At 45.0% G+C, this 21,187-nt stretch overlaps 1 protein-coding gene across 4 annotated transcripts in view; it reads left to right on the top strand.

The window, feature by feature from the left end:
* The window catches only part of LOC119402227 (CCR4-NOT transcription complex subunit 6-like), a 241,746-nt gene that overhangs the window by 179,927 nt on the left and 40,632 nt on the right, over positions 1 to 21,187 (top strand). For all 4 annotated transcript variants that reach the window (XM_037669367.2, XM_049417738.1, XM_049417742.1 and 1 more), the window contains 3 exons: positions 17,937 to 18,005; positions 19,760 to 19,917; positions 20,425 to 20,579. In XM_037669367.2, the coding sequence (XP_037525295.1) occupies positions 17,937 to 18,005; positions 19,760 to 19,917; positions 20,425 to 20,579 (382 nt within the window). The remainder of the gene's footprint in view (positions 1 to 17,936; positions 18,006 to 19,759; positions 19,918 to 20,424; positions 20,580 to 21,187) is intronic.

The raw sequence follows: 21,187 nt of genomic DNA, 5'->3' as shown, positions 1-21,187 counted from the left end.
TGACCTTCTACCCTCACTGGATGACTCGGGCGTAAAAATAAAATAACGCCACTGCCCTCAGACTTATTGAGATGGCTTAGTGGCACCAATACCAGCTTGAGAAGCGGAGCTTGGCCAGCGATTATTGTTTCGCACGGTTGGGTTGCAATAGAAGTATCTTGTGTCTTAAGATACACGATACATTATCGAATGTATCGGAAATACAGATACAGATACTCGTATTTCGAGACGTATCGCGATACAGATACACGATACCCATAGAGTATCTAAGATAGTATCTAAGATACATGTATCTTCGATACTGCCCAGCTTTGGTCTCACGCCTGCATGGTTTGCAGCTCGAACGCGTCGATCAGCGTGTGGTCGTCTGTACTCTTCAAGCGCCACGTGAATGGGGACGCTACGCACGTCGATGTACACGTGGTATATAAAAAAAAGAAGTTACGAATTACAGTTACTTCGTTAAAATATGTAATTAATAATAATAATAATAATAATAATAATAATAATAATAATAATTGTTGGAGTTTAACGTCCCAAAACCGCGATATAATTATGAGAGACGCCGTATGGAGGGCTCCGGAAATTTGGACCACCTGGGGCTCTTTAACGTGCACCTAATTCTAAGCACACGGGCCTCAAGTATTTTTGTCTCCATCGAAAATGCGGCCGCCGCGGCCGGGATTCGATCCCGCGACCTGCGGGCTCTTGTAATCGGCAGCCGGCTATGGTAACCTCATGCCTGATGCTCGTGTTCGGTTGTTCGACCACCGCCGCGGTTGTACAGTGCTGGGCTGTTGACCCGAAAGACGTGGGTTCGATCCCGGCCGCTGCGGTCGCATTTCGGTGAAGGCAGAATGCTAGAGGCCCGCGCAATGTCGGCGCCGGTCAAAAAACCCCCAAGTGTGGTCGAAATTATCCGGAGCCCTCCACTATATATACGGTATCCGGAGCCCTCGGCGTGCTTCGTAATCGTATCGTGGTTTTGGTACGTGAAACGCCGGCCATTATTATTGTTGTTTTGGGTGTTTAATAAAGCGCAGTACTTCATTACTGCTGCAGCCAGGAGAGGATCACACTCAGTTGGTCGGGTCACTGTAAAAAAATCGCCCGCTGATGATTTACTGGTGTCAACGTCCGCAGTGGACATATATCGAGCCGTAGCAACGCTGGGTCAATTGGCCAGCCAACATCCGGTGGAGCGTTAAGATGGGTTGACGAATGCTGAACGCTCGAGTTGGCCTGACTGAAAATTCGGATCCGCGAGTCTGCCCTGTGGCACGATCGCTGGCGTTTTTTTTTTACCCTATAGTTCCCGCCAAATTCAACTGCTCCAATCTCTGTCACCTGTTACAGCTCGTCTCGTCAATAAGGTAACTGTTTCAACGCAGTTACTGTCAAATTCCATCATTAGCGTTACCCGAGTAAAAGATGTAATTCATTACAGTTAGAATAACAGAGAGCTGAGCTATTTGGTAAGTATTCATTCTAAAAAGACAGGGCGCCGCGTGCAAACACGGACACAAGAAAGAAGTCAGGACACCACGACGCGTCATCTATAAGAGTTGTTAGTCGGCGTTTGTGGTGTCCTGACTTCTTTCTTGTGTCCGTGTTTGCACGCCCTGTCTTTTTAGAATCATTACAGTTAATTGGATGCGTCAAATCTGGATGGCCCCGCCACGGTGGTCTAGTGGTTATGGCGCTCGACTGCTCACCCGAAGGTCGCGGGATCGAATCCCGGCCGCGGCGGCTGTATTTTCGATGGAGGCGAAAATGTTTGAGGCCCGTGTACTTAGATTTAGGTGCACGTTAAAGAACCCCACACTAAGAAAAAAAAAAGAGTATGCGTGACTCTTTTCGGAGAGTTCTGACTTGCCACGTATAGGACTCTCTTTAAATAGTCACGGTGACTCTCTTGGTGGGTCAGGGTCGGCTCGCTCTAGGAGGGTCCCCTGACTCTCTAGGAAGAGTGGAAAGATTCTCATCCAAAGGATCACGTTACCAATTATAGGGAGTCAGACGACTCTTGCCGGTAACACTCCTACGGGGGTCAAGAGACCCCCACCGAAGCGTCAAGCGACTCCAAAAGTATTTTAAGCTACTCATTGGATCCTTGCTCTACTTTTGCACGACTACTGTTGAAAATAGTGGAGTATTCATTTTAAGCAAGTCCAATAATACTTGCCGTTCTGTCCAGCGACTGCAAAAAAAGAATAGTTCAGTTTTAGCATTATTTTAATAAAACTCGTCGAAACAACACATATTTTCCAGCAAAGTTATATAGAAAGCTCGTAAAGATGGTCTTTGATTTCCAATTAAGAAGTTTGGGTATTCCTCATTTACATGCTTCTCTGAGTATAGCCAACTGAATTGTGTGACTGGTGTGCATAGTGCATTATAGTGCAAAATAAACTGCAGTAATAGGCATGTTGTTTCAATCTTTATTCCTTATGATTAAGAATAAATGAAAAAGTGGTGACGGCTGGAGGCATCAGACTTGTGGCTTGCTAGGTTGGTCGTCGCTCCTGTTCAGCGTGAGCACCATGAAAAACGGTATCTGAAAAGCAGAACGTGATATTATGATGAGAAAATGAAATTGCAGTAAAGGTTTGCGAAACCTACAAAATAAGTGGTTCACATAGACGCAATGAAGGCTCACAACAAAAGAACAAATGCAAACACGTAAGTAAGGAACCAAGTTTTTTGCCGTTATCGTGTAAAATACAACTTGCAAATAGTACCTTTTCTAACTCTAAGAAAAAAAGAGTATGCGTGACTCTTTTCGGAGAGTTCTGACTTGCCACGTATACGACTCTCTTTAAATAGTCACGGTGACTCTCTTGGTGGGTCAGGGTCGGCTCGCTCTAGGAGAGTCCCCTGACCCTCTAGGAAGAGTGGAAAGACTCTCATCCGAAGGCTCACGTTACCACTTATAGGGAGTCGGACGACTCTTGCCGGTAACACTCCTACGGGGGTCAAGAGACCCACACCGAAGCGTCAAGCGACTCCACAAGTATTTTAAGCTACTCATTGGACCCTTGCTCTACTTTTGCGCGACTACTATTGAAAATAGTGGAGTATTTATTTTAAGCAAGTCCAATAATACTTGCCGTTCTGCCCAGCGACTGCAATAAAAGAATAGTTCAGTTTTAGCATCATTTTAATAGAACTCGTCAAAACAACACATATTTTCCAGCAAAGTTATATAGAAAGCGCGTAAAGATGGTCTTTGATTTCCAATTAAGAAGTTTGGGTATTCCTCATTTACATGCTTCTATGAGTAGAGCCAACTAAAATGTGTGACTGGTGTGCATAGTGCCATATAGTGCAAAATTAACTGCAGAAATAGGCATCGTGTTTCAATCTTTATTCCTTATGATTAAGAATAAATAAAAAAATGGTGACGGCTGGAGGCATCAGACTTGTGGCTTGCTAGGTTGTCGCTCCTGTTCAGCGTGAGCACCGTGAAAAACGGTATCTGAAAAGCAGAACGTGATATTATGATGAGAAAATGAAGTTGCAGTAAAGGTTAGCAAAACCTACAAAATCAGTGGTTCACATAGACACAATGAAAGCTCACAACAAAACAACAAATGCAAACACGCATGGTAAGGAGCCAAGTTTTTTGCCGTTATCGTGTAAAACACAACTTGCAAATAGTACCTTTTGTAACACGTCACTTTCCGACAAACTTGTAGCACAAGATGATGTGAGCCTCTTTTAAACAACAAACGAAATTGGTTTAGGCTCCTTTGCGTGGGTGCCACTCACCTCTTTTTCGACGTCGTCTTGTCCAACCAAAAGAAATGTAGGACCGACTGCCTTGTTGACACGGCGAACGCCGCTGTTGATTTTCCCATCACGAGCGGTGAGGCGCCAGACCAACGGGGCACCTTCGTTTCCCCGAGTGTGGCTGTCAACTGGAGTGAAGAGGCGGCAGAAGTGATCCGGGATTCTGGGAATAACCAAAACACACACATTATTTGTATTTAAAATCACCCTTTGTTCAACACACCGTTATTGTACACACATCTGCCACGAGTGTTTAGTTCAAATTTCGCAACGAAAACAAATTTTCACGTAAAAGGCAGCGGGAACCTCGTGTCGCAATACGCACTGGCTATACACGAATGAAAGCACTTATTTTCTGAGAAATCGCTTCAAAATTTGGTTTCAGAATAAACACGGTTTTGCGCCGGCTTATCCCGACACCCAAGCACATCCTCCGGCAGTCAGGGGCACGCCGTGAGCGGTTACTGACCGCATGTTTTACAAACGTAACCCATACTCAGATAAACACATGCGAGTACGAGGGCCCGAACGACACCCAGCGCGTGCGGACGCCGTCTACGTCGAGATCAGACATGTCACATGCTAGAATTAGCACACATAACTCCCACAATCACGTACACTCACTTGATTCTGTTATAGCGTCATCGCAGATGTTGGCAAACGATGAAAACAGCGAACAGTAACGAAGGAAAAAAGTGCACGGCGGCGGGCGCAACGGGCGCCGTCGAAAGTCTCTAGCATTTTCAAAAGCCTTACCGGCGAGGCGTGTTCAACTTGAATGACTACCGAGTACGTTCTGCAAGCCACCGTACTATATCTGCACCTCAAACTACCGTCTTTAAGCCAACAAAAACCATTATATATAGCGCGTGTGAGCGTTCTGTACACAGGCTTTCTTTTTTTTCACGTTCCCACGCGAAGAAGCACGCTGTACACACAAGGTCGATGGAAATGTTATTATGAAGTAGACTAAAGTGCATCTCAAAACGACATCTTGCAACTTCAGTAGTGCTGACACAACGTGCGATCAGCAAGAAATGATCCTCGATAATTGTTTGCATCGCTCACTTTATGGGAGCTTGAACAGCAACGCGCATAACGGTGGCAACTCGTTAACTGACAGCTTTAGTTGGGCATCCGCAACAGCCCAGCGGACACAGGCTGCTGTTGGAAATGGCTGGCAGATAACTTGCGCAGAGCTGCTGCAGACGCCCAGCTAAAGCTGTATAATTAGTGCCTACGAAAGCAGTACACTCACCGTTAACTGGCGCCCTTTGTCCGTATCCGCACCTCCATGAATACTCCGCCCTCCAAGCGTCACTTCGTGCACGGAGCCGGCGTCAACACCACCGAAGACGCGCATGAACATGAAACTGATGAAACTTCAAGACACGCAACCCGGGCTGTCAACGCAACCACGCAACGCATTCCAATAGACGAAGACACTGAGACTGAGTGAGACGACTGAGAGAGAAGCCAGAAGCGGCGCGCCACCCCGGCGCCAACCCCGTCTCCGTCGGCGAGCAACGCGCCACAACGGCGCCAAAGGGCAAGCGCGCGATATGTATGGCGTATCGGCGGCTCTTTCATGACGGAAGCCATTCGAAACGCGCTTCAGGAGCGTCCAGTGACTCCTTGCAAAATGTTAACTCTTTTTCTCTACCTGTACCTTCCAAAAGGGGTCACATGGACGCCCGAAGAGGGTCACGGTTCCATGACCCTCTTTTGACTCTTTTTTTTCTTAGAGTGCAGGTGGTCGAAATTTCCGGAGCCCTCCACTACGGCGTCTCTCATAATCACATCTTGGTTTTGGGACGTTAAACCCCAGATATTATTATATCAAATCTGGATGTACGTTTTTGACAAGACAGATAAACAGGGTGTTCCAGCTATCGCGCACCAAGATTTTAAAAGAGGATCCGTATTACGCTAAGAAAACCTAGTAAATATTATTTCCTGTATGCTGGAATAGTCGCTACTTATTTTTTCGCTAAGTAGGTTTAATTAGTCAATTACAATACAGTAAACTCTCACTTGTACGAACGTCGGTTTAACGAATATTTCAGAATAACGAACTTTTATAAAATCCCCGGCGATTTTCTTATGCATTCTATGCAAAAATCTTTCAGTTAAACGAATTTCAGAATAGTGAATTTTTCAGTTGAACGAACTTGATCCGCGGACCCAGGCTCATTTTTTAAATTAATTCAACGAAGTTTTGTGCAGTGCAGCACTGGCATAGCCGATGCGAGCCGCCACTAAATCGCCCATCCATCGGCGGCAGGTTCAAATCCTGTAACTCTAGTCGAGGCGGTAGAGTATGTTAGAAAGTTGCGAGACTTCGTGTCTCAGCAACAAGCTGTGCCAGAGGCAGTGCACAGAAACGTAGACTCTCTGGAAAGCTTTGTCTCTTCTTGCGCTTTAAGGGCACCAGTCCAAATGAAAATATTTCTTTCCAAAATAAATTGCATTTCACACTTTTGACTCTAATGTCTGCTGTGCCCAATGCTGTTCCATATTCTAGTGAATATTCAGTTTAATGAACTTTCAGTTAAGTGAACTATTTCCTTGGGTCCCTTGGAGTTCACTCAATTGAGAGTTCACTGTATATTGTAACTCGACAAGTAGTCTTCTAATTATCAAAATGTCGAGGAGGCATATGTAGGCATGTTTAAGTAACATCTAACTGCGCTGTTTTCATCAACGTGCCAATGCTCATTTCGTCGGGCTGATGAAAGCCCGCGAAGGGGGAAAAATACCACGTGACTACGCTCCCACGCGCACTAAAGGCGCGTAAGAATGCATGAGAACCTGCATAAGAATGCAGCGCCATCAAACAAGCTTAATGCAAGCAAGCGTTATCCTGTTGTCTGCTGCCACAGACAGCTTTCTGTACCTTTGCAATGATATGGCTATAGCGTCATCAACATTTGTCGCCATTTTACAGGGATACACTCGCCAACGTTGACCCTCGCCTCGATTGTACGCCCACTATCATTATTCATGTCTCACGGCGTCTGATTCCATTGATAACGCGGCCGGAGCGCTGTTCTGACGTCCTGGCCTTGTAAGACCAAAGCGACGCGCTGCTTGTGCCGAGTATTAGCAGATAAAGCACCGGGACGATTTTTTTTTATTTTTTTTTCTATCTGCATTCGATCATTCCTTGATACAGGCTACATCACAGTGAGCCTGTTTGATGGCGCTGCTTCCGGATGCGCGTTGCAGTTTGGTCACGTGGTACTTTTATATTTCACGGGCTTCGTTTTTCAGGTGGAAAAAAATGAGCACGCAATTGGTACCTTGCTGAAAATATTGCAGTTAGATGCCACTTAAACATCCCCACATATGCCTCCTTGACATTTTGATTATTAGGTGAGTGTTTGCAGAGTTACAAAATTTATTGTAATTAGCCAATGCGATATTATTAACGAAAAAATTACTAGCTGCTGTTTCCTACTGGGAACAATATGTACTATAGGCTTGCTTCGCGTATCGCCGTTCCCCTCTTTAAAAATCCTGGTGCTCGATAGCTGGGTCACCCTGTATACTGCGGTTAGTGTTCAGTAGTTATTATTATTCTTCTCACCTTCCTATAGGAAGGTGAGAAGAAGAATAATAACTACTGAATTGGGAAAATGGAGACAAAGGGTTGAAAGCTTGACGGTGGAGCCCCAAGTCCAGGGCTCCAGTGGCTTCTGCCAGCCAGCCGGACGTGACCTGCACAAGAATCTTCTGCAGCTATGGGTCCGAGCTGGCGAGTTGTGCCTCCCATTGCCCCAGTGTGAGAAAAATCTGCTGTTTGAGGAGCGGCAATTAGATTTTCCTTTGGAAGTTTCGTGTCGCAGGCATTGCCTGTGAGAACTGAGATAACCCTCCAGCGTCTCTCCTCGAAGGCGTGAAAGGCATTTTCGAGTACACTGTCCGCTGGGTTGACTCCCGTTAAAGATTCGCCCCGCCGTCCGGTTTAACTAGGGTGTAGAGGTTTCATACCGACATTAGAGGGGGTGTCCTTATTACCTAAACTATAACGTTATTGGAGCGAAGTTGCCTATTCGAGGAAGTTGGACAAGAAGTTTTATAGATTTATAAGGGAAACAAAAGACCCAGTTGTCAAGGCTAGCGAGGGCGACCTGTGGTCGACTTTATTTTGTAGGTAAGTCCTGTTAAGTACCAGCGGCGTTCATAAACTTCGTAACTGTCGATCGGTACCATAAATGTGAAACATGCGTGCACACATATAGACACCAAAGTGAACACGCGTCTCTCTCCGCGGCGGCTGCTGCATTTCCGATGGAGGCGAAAATGTTTGAGGCCCGTGCACTTAGGGGGGATTTAGGTGCACGTTGAAGAACCCCAGGTGGTCGAAATTTCCGGAGCCCTCCCTCATAACCATATCGTGGTTTTGGGACGTTAAACCCCAGATATTATTATTATTATTATTATTATTATTATTATTATTATTATTATTATTATTATTATTATTATTATTATTATTATTATTATTATTATAACACACGTCTAGTTTTAGCGGAATATAAGCTAGTTCTATATAAACCTTTCCAACAAGGGCTCGCGGGGCACCGCCATATGGCCCTTATAGACTGTGGTAAATATGCATGACCCCCCCCCCATTCACCTCCCCCATAAAAGCACCGCCGGGCCAGCGGCGCCAGTATTAGTATTCCTGTCAACAGCCCAGAAAGCTCCACCTTTCCGAACGGGATATAGCTAGGACATCAAAACTAGAAATGGCAGCGTCTATCGGGAAAATTGAAGGTTGTCAACCAATTTTCATGGTACCTGCTTTCTTTAGTGTATAGCGGAAGGCTTCGGTCAGAGTGCCTAATCACCGAATGGTAACGCGGAAAACGCCGTGAAACATTTTTTAGCAGAATTTTCCGATCTACAGCGCCGATGGAGTCGTACACGCAACACATACTACACACAGTAGTAGGAGAGCACGGTAAGCGATTACACGCCGGCAGACAAGTGAGTCCCTATCAATTAAGCGTGTGTTACGCCGGTTCGTGTTCGTGCGCTGCGGTACGCCGTGCGTGCGTGCCCGACGCGCGCATGCTGATCTGGCGAAGATTGATGATTATGAAGATTCATGCTGATCTGGTGGCTGGCGTACTGTGACAACGCTCCAGATTATGAGACAGTTGTGAAATAGGGCTGACAATTTCAAAGCGAGCAAAAAAGTTCAGACGACGAAGAAAGGGGTGGCCGACCGTCGCTCTGTGATGAACCACGATTTGCTGCTAAATGAAAGGCTTTTCTGACCGGTCGGTCACAGTTTAACAAACAGTACAGCAGGTTAACGGGAGTGCAGGTTGAGTGCACAATACCTTTATAGCCTATACACATTAGAATTCATTGCCTCGCGCTGTGGCTCGGTTGCTGACGGAAGGAAGCAGCGGAAGGATAGTTTTCCAGGAACGACACTGGTGATTTCTTTGCCCGCCTAATCACTATGTATGAATGTTAAGTGCATTGTTATGACCTAGAAAAAAATTCACAAAAAAACAATTCACAAAAAACAAAAAAAAAAACAAAATAGTGCAAGCATTTGAATTTGCCATCGCCACAGAAATGCCAAGGTTGTGCCGCCATCAGGAAAAGTAATGCTGGGCACACTTTACCGATTACGCCCAATAAGGCCAAACTATTGCAGGAAGGCGCTACTGTTAGCTCACATCGCCGTTCTTCTTCAAAGCTCACGAAGTTGCTACAATAAAGATCTTTTTTTTTTTTTGTTAAAAAAAAAAGCTATGACAGTGATGCACGTGTCGTCTTCACAGAGAGACTCTATACATCGAGGCGGAAATACCTTGCTGCTGCTGAAGTAAACTTGAAACGACTAATTAACAAAAGCTTTTTAATTAACTTCTAATTACCAAATCGAAGGCGTTTGTTTATATGGAAAAGTTGTATTCATTTGTTAGAAATCCAAAAAAGTCGCACGTAATTTTAAGATAACTCGTCAACTCAAGGCCCTGACATCGAAGCCTTGCGCGCTGGTTGCGTAGAAAGGTAGCCGGCGAGACAGACGGTACGATTTTCCATGCGATGCGACGTCCGACACGGCGGTGGGGACACCGGAATGGTGACCTTTCGTAGCATCGGACAGCCACCATTCCCTCTCCCCCACCGCCGCGTCGGCCGGCACATCGCATGGAAAATCGTACCGTCTGTCTCGCGCTTTATACGTCAGACCGGAGCTTCCCGTGACGAAGAAGCGATCAACTTTCGCGGCAGTATGTTGTCGTGAAAAGCGGCAAGTCATCTGACTTGCACCAGCGCATCGCCTCACCTTTTCGGGTAATGTTTCGTGCTTTTGTTTCTTTCGCGCTGTGTGCAAGAAAACCGCTATTTCCACATTTTCTTTCACTGTACAGAGGAAAACCCGGAGGCAGCTGATACTGCGACGCATGTTCTTGCAGGCGGGTGAAACAGTACTTTGCGCATAGTTAGTTATATAGTTTAAGAAATAAACGGATATAAACACTGCCAGAGTACTTCAATGCATTGAATGACTCTGGCACTACTCATCACGCGCATGGTCCACTTGTGTATTTCGGACGACTTGCCGTTTTTCCTGCCCAGATTCTTCTGCGGCGCCTTCATTCAAATTTCCTCACTTCGTCGCGGGAATTTCCGGTCTGACGTAACACAGCGGCCGCCCTCGCTGCGCGCCCGATGCGCTCTGTTTCAATATCGGCAATGAAATTCGATTATTTCTATCTCAAACTACGTGTAACTTTTGGGAATTTCAAAAAAAAATGAGTGTGCCAGACATTGCGATGGCCTCGAACTTTCCCACATAAACAGCCCTCACTTTGGCAATTAAAAGTTGATTAACAAGCTTTTGTATCTTTTTATTTTCAGCCGCCGCGGTGGCCTTAATGGTTACGATCGATGCTCGGCTGCTGCGCGGACAGACGCGGGTTCGATCCCAGCCGCGGCGGTAGCATTTGGGAACTGTGCAATGTCACTGGCACGTTAAGGAAACCCCAAGTGGTTGAAATTTTTCGGAGCCATCCACTACGGCGTCTCTCACAACCTGAGTCGCTTTGGGACGTTAAACCCCATAAACGAACCGACCATTTGTAATTTCAGTGTTCCTTTAGCAGCGACAAAGTAGATCCGCCTCGAGGTAGAGTTCGTATGTTAAGATGACAGGTGCCTTACTGTCATAGCATTTTTGTTAAAAAGTCTGTATTGTCTAAAAATAAAAAATGAAAGAAACACCCTGTATATCAAGCCAAGGCGCACAGAAAAACTCAAGAAAAACATCGGTCTGCTTCATTACGATCACACAGGCTCACTAAGTGCAAATTACCGTGACACACGAAAACCACCAAAGGAGAGCTGAACAACGATCTACCCCTAGTTTTACAATGCAAAGTGCCCAACGACTCCTGCTTTCATCGCGTGAGAAGCAATTTCCGTGAGAAGGTTTTCCGGGGCGGGGAGTTCATATGAAGTCTTCCTATAGTATCTCAAAATGAGTTTTACCGCGATGGTCCTTTATTTTATCAACGTACCTGTGTAATTTCATTAAAGCAGTTGCTTTAGTTTTGGCCAAATCCAGTTCCGGCGGGAGAAGCCAGTTCCCCCCCCCCCCCCGCAGTCACCTAATAGGAGGGGGCCCGGGGCGCAAAATCTGCCTCGTACATTGACTTAGTAGGGGGGGGGGGGGCTGCGATGAACCTTCGCCTCCCTTGGTGGGGAACCCTGCGCACGCCTATGTTCCTGACTCTTTTTGTGGCAGCTAAAACAACCACTGCCAGGATACTGAAAATGTATATCAAAGCCGATAATTGTCCTGCGAAAATCCTCATAACTCACCTCAAATACAAAACTGTGTTCTTTAATGCATTGTTTCAGATATTTGGTATTCTTTTTGCAAAGATCGGCACCATAATAAAAGTGATCGTTTTATTTACAATTAGCACCTCAAGTATGCGCCTGTGCGCGAAAAATTGCGTAGTTTTTCCACACCTCTCTGCCCCTTTAAAATTATGTGAAAGTGTAACATAACACAACTCCAATAACAGCAGAACACATTAGAGCCAATGAAAGCTGCAGTCAGCGTGCTCCATCATTTGTACTCCCTCCCTGCCTCCCACCCTCAAGCCATGGTCATGTACGAACTGACTCGCTTCACCAATATTCAGCATTCTTCTGCCGGCGTTCATTCAGCGCGTTAAAAACCGCCTGGTAGCTGACAGACCACACGTGAACACCGGATGTTGGTGTAAAAAGCAAGTTTTCTGACTGATTGTGGGAGCAGTTTTTCGGTGACAAAAAGCCACAGACGCCTTTGATCATGTACGAAATAGTGCTGAAGGAGTATCGCCTTGCGATGGCTATCGTTTCGTGGTGGCTTCGTCCACGGAAAGACTGCGCCTGTAGAAGGGGGTTTGCGTTGTTCTCCTATGTTGCATCATGGTTTCAGTGTTATGCGAATTGCTACGAGTGCTCACGAAAAACTCCCAGAACGCACGAGCTGTGATTCGCTAACGCCGCAAGACAGCCGCTATTAAGGCGCGTTCACACTGAGACATTCGGCGGCCAGAGCGCGCGGAATCCGCTTCGGCGGCAGCGAGATCCGCCGGAAAAACCCATTCCGCGTCGATCGGTCCTGGACCGATTTTTGCGGCAGCTGTCGCCGGATTCCTTCACCGCGAACCAATCGGAACGCGAGTCGAACATACGAAAAATGGCGGCGCGCTTGTGATATCGCAGTCGTCGAAGCCCGCAGCAACAGCGAAGTCTTTCCTAATGATCCTGTAGCTCTCGACAACTGCCAAGTGTTGTCGCGATTAGCATCTTTGCAATACATCATCGCGATCTCGCAAAACGGGTAGCATTACCTCGGCTCGACCAAGCTTCTCGCGTCTTGCAAATCAGGACGAACCAACCACAAGTGCTTGCGTCGTTTCTTTTGTTCGGCGAAGCATGTTTATCCTCGTCAGACATCGCCAGAAAGTTGCTTTGCAGCAGACCCAGCAGTTCGACGACCCTGCTCCTGTTTATGCGCTTCACCATAACGAAACGCGTACACAACGCCGAGCGCGTCGATGCCAGTGTTCCTTCGCGCGAAGGGACGATGACAACTAGACGCCCTAGTTTCGGCGGTGCGGTTGCTAAGCGGTGTGAACAATGTTGACTTTCGGCGGCGCGCGAATTCCGGTCGCTGTGGCCGGCGGATTCCCCAGTGTGAATGAGCCATTACGGCGTAAGGCCAGTGTCCGTACATTCGTGGTCTGTGCAGCGCTGCCATGAAAGCGTTGCCCATACTTTGTTGCGCTTATGCAAACACCTCAGTGCTCCACCGTTGAACTCCGCGTCTGCGAATTTTCACGAGCGTAGTCGTGATGTCACAACCCTGTGATAGGCGCACCAGCTCCACGAATCACGGCTTGCTGACGAATGTGTGCGCGCGTTTGCTTACTCGCGTGCGCGAGCGAAGGATAGTTCATCATGCAACGCTTGTTGTGGAACGGCGATATTCGTCCGAAAGAACGCTTAAGAGCGCTCACCCGCGTTCGGAGCGGGCCTTTTCTGGCAGCAGTGGCTGCGCTTGCCCCGCTTACCACCAAGGCGCCTGAGGACGACGGTGAGTGAGAACAATGTATCCTGAAGATAACAGAAAGAAGTCTGGCGATAGTGCCTGCGGAAGCTGCAAGCATGTCTGTTCAGCCAGCGTGGGAATGGACCTTTGCTTGCTCCTCGGTAATGGCGCTTGCCCACTGCGGGGGATTGGCCAAGAAGCCGACGGCTGTAAAGTGTAAGATAAAGAGAATACATTATAAGGAAAAGAAAAAAAAATGTGATCATTTTGCATAGATTTGCCTAAACTTCGTCTTTGTTGCTTCGAACGGCTTTGTGACTTGTTATATTCTTCGTTAAAAAGAAAATGATATTGCACTACAAACTCAATTCGTAGTGATTGGGCATGCACGCGGTTTTTGTAGTTTTTTTTTTTCTTTCTGCGTTCAGAAAACCAGGACTGCTTCGACATTTTAGCCAGTACCGGTATTCACATCCTTGTAAAGAAAGCCACAAGGAGGCCACAGACTAGTCGATCGGTACGGCTGTCTGAATGCCCTCGTATTGTCGACGGGGCCTGTGTGAAGCTCTCGCTGCTCTTGATCACCGAAGTGAGAAAATAGTTTTCGGGTCAGGCTTTTCTCGCAGCAAGTGCCGTTCACGGGGCGAGCTGTTTGCAGTGTGGTGTGTGAGCTTGAAAATTACGTTTTCGCTCTATTAAGCTATAGCAACGCAGACTAGGGAGCTTTCGAATAGCGTACGCAAAGCTTTGCGTTGGCGTTTCGCGCAACTGCGCATGCGTCGTACGCTAACCGCTTGCGGGCTCCCGTTAAGTGACGGAAATAGCGGGCCCCTAACGCTAACTTGCGTACGCTATTCGAAAACTGCCTTATAACGCGCAGGTGCGCGTTACGGCGGTTTTCTTCGTAGTCTCTTCAAGGTATGGCGGGAAAACATTGGGGCCCGTCGTCTTCATTAAACTTAGAGAAGTTCCGTAGATTTTTTGGTTCTGACGCGTGTTAGCGGCGCACACTGTTAGCTAGGAGTCGTTGCAGTTCCAAGTTCGAATCTCGCGCCCATCTGCTGCAAACGGAAATGGCACAGGATGGCCGCACTTCTCTTCGTGGGCGTGACATCAGCAAGGCCCCTATTTGTACTCATAGCCGCCGCAACCGGCAGTTTTGTCGGCGGCGAGCGGCATCATCACTTCGAGACTACCATGAAATAGCGGATATAACCCCCCGGCATAAGCGTCAGTTACATTGTGTGTGGATGCGGTCGCGGGGCGAGGGGGGGCTTTCACGCCACCCCTTCCCCGCGAGCGACACCCCCCCCGCCCCCAACTGCACCGCAAACCCTGGACTGAGTTTTCAATTGCGGTCACAATGAATAATTATTTGTTTGTGTGCCACCCTCATGCACAATTCAGCTTCCACGGTTACCCTCTCTCTTCCATCTTTCACTCCTCTCCCCCTTTATGCCACAGTGACAGGGGCTAAGTGGCAGAGTTTCCGCATGCTATGCAGGAGGTACTGAGTTCAGTTCTTAGTACCAACCGGGAACCCACTGGCTTTTTCTAAGGGTCAAGGAGTACCCTGACCTTGTGCGCAGTCTTGTATGGGTACTCATCTCGAAAGGTGGCCCCATAGAGGTATGCAAAGGTTTCTTGGCATACCTTATTCCACCACAGCCTTGGTGAAATCATCAAGCATCTGCCACAGCCATGGGAAGCAGAGGATTGCTGCTGCTGGGTACCTACTAATTAAAAAAAAAAAAAAAGAGGCATAGACAAATGAAATGCGAGCAAGAAATTACAAGGTGGAATAGGTTTAGAAAGTGAAAAGCCGAGGACACTATCTCATACTGCTAATTATGTGGTGGCCAAAGATGGCATAGGCCTCATATTACGCATACTAGCCAAAATACGTTTACTGGTGAACAAAAAGAATGAAAGAACATGTTTTTGTTTACGTCAACTTGTTGATATTTCACTTGTCTATAACTCGCTGAAGAGGAATGCGAAGTTAAGCTGTATTAGTCAATAGTACTTTTACAGTAGCAAAATAGTCACTGTTACCGTATGGTCAAGCTCAGAAAGGCATAAAAATTTGGGGGAGATGTAACCCTGAAATTTTAGTACAAACTCTTAATGAAAATAAATTTGACAGTGTGTGTACTAGGTCTACTTAGTTGATCAGCAAGAAATATATCATTTATTTTGGCGGAACCAAAAGTTTCAAACGCACTGCAGCAGGTGCCCGTGCAGTCCTGTGCTAGAAAAAACTTAAATTGTGCACAGGTCGAGCAAGCAGACGAAAAGGGAGGTCATCAAAGCCAAAAACGCCAGCAGCGGGCACGTGTGTAAGCGCTTCGTCAATAGCACTCAGCAAATGGAAATTGAGCTAAGAAACGAGGCAACTCTGCGCACACGTGTGGTCACTCTATATGTATCATGTTCATCTTCGTATCAAACAGTTGTTTTAGTTTGCGCTGATGTGTTTTGTATGTCTTTCGTCACAGTCTTCCGTTTTTTTTTTTTTTTGTAAAGTTTGCGCAAGAAACGTTGATCATATTTAACCAACTAGCCCATTGTCAAGTTTTCCTTAAAGGCTTTTTGCTACTTCAGTATTGTCTGAATACAAGACAATACTTTAAAATCTGGAAAATCACACGAACAGACTAATTCTGGCACTTCCACATGAAATTATAAAAAATATGTACTTGTCTTTGACTTTCTCCAGTCTCCATTACTAAATACCTTCTGCCTAATTATGAAAGAAAGGGAATATAGGGGCTCATTTCTTTGTTAGGCACAACCCTGTGAGGCCAGCAGACAATAAACCAAGGAAGGCATAGGAGACATTTCTTGTAGTTTTTAACTGTGGTGAAATAATTATGGCATTAATCAAAAATAATTAAAGTGTATGAAAAAACAACTTGCGGTTGGTGGGGACTGAACCTGCGACCTTTGAATAGTGAAACATGAACTTGTAATAGAAGAGCGATGCAAGCACTTTAAATGAAGACTTGATCTTTTTAAACAGGTTTAGTATTGGTTTCAAGTGTGCTTTTGCCATGCAGTTGTCGAAAACATTACTGACAGGGTGTGCTGTAGTGAGGGTTATGCCAAGGGATTATGTGCGATAATTGTTGCACAAGGTGAATTAAATTTAATTAAAGGTGAATGAAATGTAAATCTGAATTATTGTGTAATCAAATGTCAAAGTGAATCAAAGGTGAATAAAATGCGAATTAACACCTCTACAACCAAGCCTTAGCACATAGAACCTGTAGTTATGCCTAGGTGACCGAAAGAGAATAAGTAAAGGGAAGTAACAATGTAATCGACTCAGAATATCAAAGTCATTTCATTTCTCATGAGAGCATAGGCTTTCACCTGTGCTCTCCTTAGCGTTATCTAAAGGGACTGTAAATTTATTTTGGTTGGTGCAGAAGGTGCAGCACTGCTTTTATCAAAAAGGTGTGTGCATGCAGCCAGTTTACCAACTACACTTACACGTCTACTTGAGGTTTCATAGGTGTGCTATGGCTGTTTTCTCATCCACTGTGCCTTTGCTTAGTGTCTGTTAAAAAAGGCTGCCCCCATAGCTGCAGATACTTTAACTATGCCAGCAGTGTGAAAGCTCGTCTTTCTTCATCTTTTTCAAGCGTCAAATAAAACTGAGTATGGCTACTAACAATGCACACTTGTTTCCTTCCTTACCCTTTCTATCTCTCTCTCTCTCACACACGCACACAACGTGCATGCACGCACACATACACACACACACCTTTTGGACAGCACACTTTTTCATATCCTCCATTTCCTCAAAAGGAACAGTAGCCTTGTTCTCTTGCCTGGTAGGGCGAAGAGCTGTTGCTGCATTGTTGCAGTTCCAAAATGAAAAGGGATGTGGAAAAGTGTGCACCTACTGAGCTTTCAGTGGAATTATCAGCAATCCACAGTTTTATGTTTCTTGTGAAAAATTCATTTATTTTGATGCTGGTGGAAGCCATGCCAAATACCGTATTTACTCGAATCTAAGCCAATGTTTTTTTGTTGTCTTTTTTCGAAAAAAACGATGTTCGAAAATGGGGGGGTTGGCTGAGATTCTAGTACAATTATTAAGTTTTTTTTTTTTTTTTTTCTGGCCTTGCAAATTTCAGGGGTCGGCTTAGAATCGGGGTCGGCCTAGATTCGAGTAAATACGGTAGTACCTGGGGCAGTATTTGGGAGCACATGAACAGTTATTTGCCTAAGTTCACTTCATTGACTTACTTCAGTGCATTTTATGTTTAACATACCCAGCTGTGATTGCATGGTTCACATGGATAATGATTTCCAACGTGCTGTTCATGCAGAATGCATTTAGCCTGTAAAAAGAATGCGAGTAGCTACAGGCAAATACAATCATTAAGTCATGCTAACTCACAATAATTGTTACCATAAGCATGTGCTCAACCATATATGTGTTTGGTCTGAGTTTATTTCAAGAAGTGCCTCAGCATACCGAATTTATTATTTGTACGTAGGGTGCATTTATGGAGAGCCAATTAGTAAGAATGGTGCGTTCCTCTTGCAGTTACTGCGTCGCAACCACCGCAGCGGCCATGGGTGCAAGTGAGACATTCAATGCGATCTCAGCCTTCAAGTAAGTGGCCTGGCCTTAGATTTCTTCCCTCATAGCTTTCTCTCCTTTTTCTCGGGGTGGGGGGGGGGGGGAGGAAGAGTGGCATATTTTCTGTGCTGCATCTTGAACATGTTACACTTCAGCTCCACCATTTCAGTACGTATATTCATTGGAGAAACTGGATACTAAGGTGAAGATACTGATGCACCATGTGCTGCAGTCAAAGCATTGCAACTTAAATCATGCTATAGGTTATCCCTCATGCAGATTATGAAATCCAGAAGTGTGCCTGTTGCAGACGCAGAGTCATTCGATTAATGTTGAATGTCAAGTGCACTGAGACCATATGGAGGATAACATTTAAAAAAGGTGCATGCTGCAATTGTTTAAACACTGTAAAAACTTATCGTGGCTTTTAAGCTACAATTTTCACTTTAAAACCTTCATAAAGCAGATCACAAAATAGGAGTTTTTATCAAGAGATATATGTTCGATGCATTCACTTTACCCCGAGTTTGACAAAGACAGACATGCAGTGCTGCTAGTTAAGTTGCTCTTGTGGTTGCCATTCGGGTCAGGCACAGTTATGTGGACAATTGAAGTTAATGTGGTCCAACAATGGTTAATATCAGGATCAAAATCACATTAGTTTGACATTAGGAAATATGGTTTCTGACAAGGAGCTTTGGTTGGGTCTAAATGAAGCAGAGCATCACGGGAGATGGTCGTTTTCTCATGGGCGCCTGGAAAGCCCCTAGCACAATTCACTTTTGCATGCACTTGGTTACCGACCTTGGGCCACACATCTTGGATTTGTAGCATGTGCCAAACTTCAGTCAGATTTACTGATGTAAATTATAACAAAACCGGCAGTCATAGATGGCTTGAAGGTGTGAAGCCTCCTGTACCTATAAATCATATCCAAGTGTCACCATCTGCACCAATATAGTGCCTTGGGTTTCTCCTTTTTTGTGGCCACTGCTCAAAAATGATTGCTTTTGACATCATTCATAAGCCTGTGCTCACATCCTGTTGAGCTCTTGATACACTCCTGCTTGAGCTCCTAGAGAAAAGAAATGTGAGGAAATCAGTCTCTCACTGGTGGCAGCCATTTGATATTGAGCCTTTTATTGCACTGCGAATGCACTTCCAAAAATGCCGGTCATGGGCACGTTTATTTTATTCTAGGCACCACCAGCCCATCTAAAAAATAGAGAAGAGAAATTTCTGCTTTATCAATTTGCACCTGTGGCTGAAGTTGTGTTAATGTTCCTTCTTAGTCTCTGTCTTTTAGCACTGCATCAAGAATGCTGAAGTTGTTGTTCTGGTGTAGTTTCGAACATTTGAGAATCCTGAAATGACAAGAAAAGCAAGATGCATTTCTTTGATTTATATATCGATAGTTTCGTAAGGCAGAGACTTTTTTTCATGTTACAGGCCAAAGGCTGTGGTGGTGTATATTGTGCTCACCTAGTGATGATTGTGAAAAACAGGAGTAATTTGTGCTCTGGATAGGAGAGTAAGAACAGAGTGGTAGCATGTGTAAACATGTACCCTGCTTTCAGCACATTTTCAGCACATGCTCTGCCACGTTCAGTGAACACAGTGTTGAATTTTGTCCATTGAGTAGAATACAGGCTGCATTGCTGGCTCATCTTGACATGTCAAATCGTTAAAATGTAATGAGCATGTGCCCACCTCTGGTTCTGGGTGTGTTGGCTGAAAAATTTTTTTTTATTGTGTGTTTGAAATGTTGTTTTTTTTCTTTTTTCTAGCTGCATTCACAGTGATGTGCTACAATGTGTTGTGTGACAAGTATGCCACGAGACAAGTGTATGGGTACTGTCCAGCCTGGGCGCTTAATTGGGAGTATCGCCGAAAAGGAATAATGGATGAGATTCGGCACTATTCAGCTGACATCATCTCTTTGCAGGTAATTTTCTAAGGTGGCTCCAGAGAATTCATATCCACCATACCAGCCTACTTTCTTAGAGGCATATGCACCAGAATTTGGGAGCCTGGCTCCCCTTGTCTGGTTATCAGCACTACTAAGCAGCCAATTTATGCATGGGAGCCTCCTCCCTTGAGCAAACGCGTGACTATAAGTACTACTTGACGTCCTCTACATGATACTGTGCTACATTGCGGTTACTGTTACTAGCATAGCAAGCATTTTGTGATGAGAAAAGAAAAGTTAGAACTCGAGCATTATATAATATTGCTTCTTGCAGTCTGCGTGCTGCCTCAGAATTTCTGTATTAATTCACATTACTCAGCTCATTTCTATTGTCAATCCTCCTCATTATTTTTTCTCTTTTTTCTCTTCTCTTTCTGCCTTTCTCTCCCTCTCTGATCACTTTCTTTGCGGAACATTTTATTATAAAAAATTCTGTTACTGATAATTCATTAATCATTTTATCCTTTCATCTTTACCCTCTAGGAGGTAGAAACGGAACAGTTTCATGAGTTTTTTCTACCAGAGCTAAAACGAGATGGTTATGATGGCATCTTCTCCCCGAAATCTCGAGCAAAGACCATGTCCGAGAGTGACAGGAAGCACGTTGATGGCTGTGCTATCTTCTTTCGAACTAGCAAGTAAGTAGTCATGTCTTATCGGAGGAAAATTACTTTCTCTACAAATTTATTGCCCAGGTAATATTCTTATTTGTGCATTTTTTCCCCTCATTTTTCTCGTGTTGCCTCATTATTTTTCTTGCGTTGAATGTGGTGCTAGTGTGTGAATATATGTATGCTGGACAGAAAATGTTCATTGTTACATTTTGAATGTCCACTGTGTGCAGTCTTCTTTTATGCAGGTCTTAGTGTGCCCTGGGAAACTGCTCAGAGAATTCAAGCATAAATCATCATCTCGCATCTGATAATAGCCACACTATTAGTCTCCACATTCGCATTAGCACTTTGCAGAAGTAAATTACGTATAACGGCATGAGGACTTTGACACAGCAAATTCAACAATAGTATAAATTCTGACTTTGAAAATGCTATTTATGTAAATTGTTGTCATTGAAATACAGTGTATGCTATTGTATTCATATTGGAGCCCAGAACTTTTTGTCTTTTTGACTATGGGGTACGAGTGTTGAAACATTGTATGTGGACAGCAGCGTTGTTACACTCAGAGTAGTAAGTGGAAGAAACAGTTTTCAGTAGCACATCCTTCAATTTCATATCAGCAAATCGAC

The sequence above is a fragment of the Rhipicephalus sanguineus genome, chromosome 1 (assembly GCF_013339695.2).
Source record: "Rhipicephalus sanguineus isolate Rsan-2018 chromosome 1, BIME_Rsan_1.4, whole genome shotgun sequence".
In the NCBI taxonomy this organism is placed as follows: Eukaryota; Metazoa; Arthropoda; class Arachnida; order Ixodida; family Ixodidae; genus Rhipicephalus; species Rhipicephalus sanguineus.
This window is presented reverse-complemented; position numbering and strand designations above follow the sequence as displayed.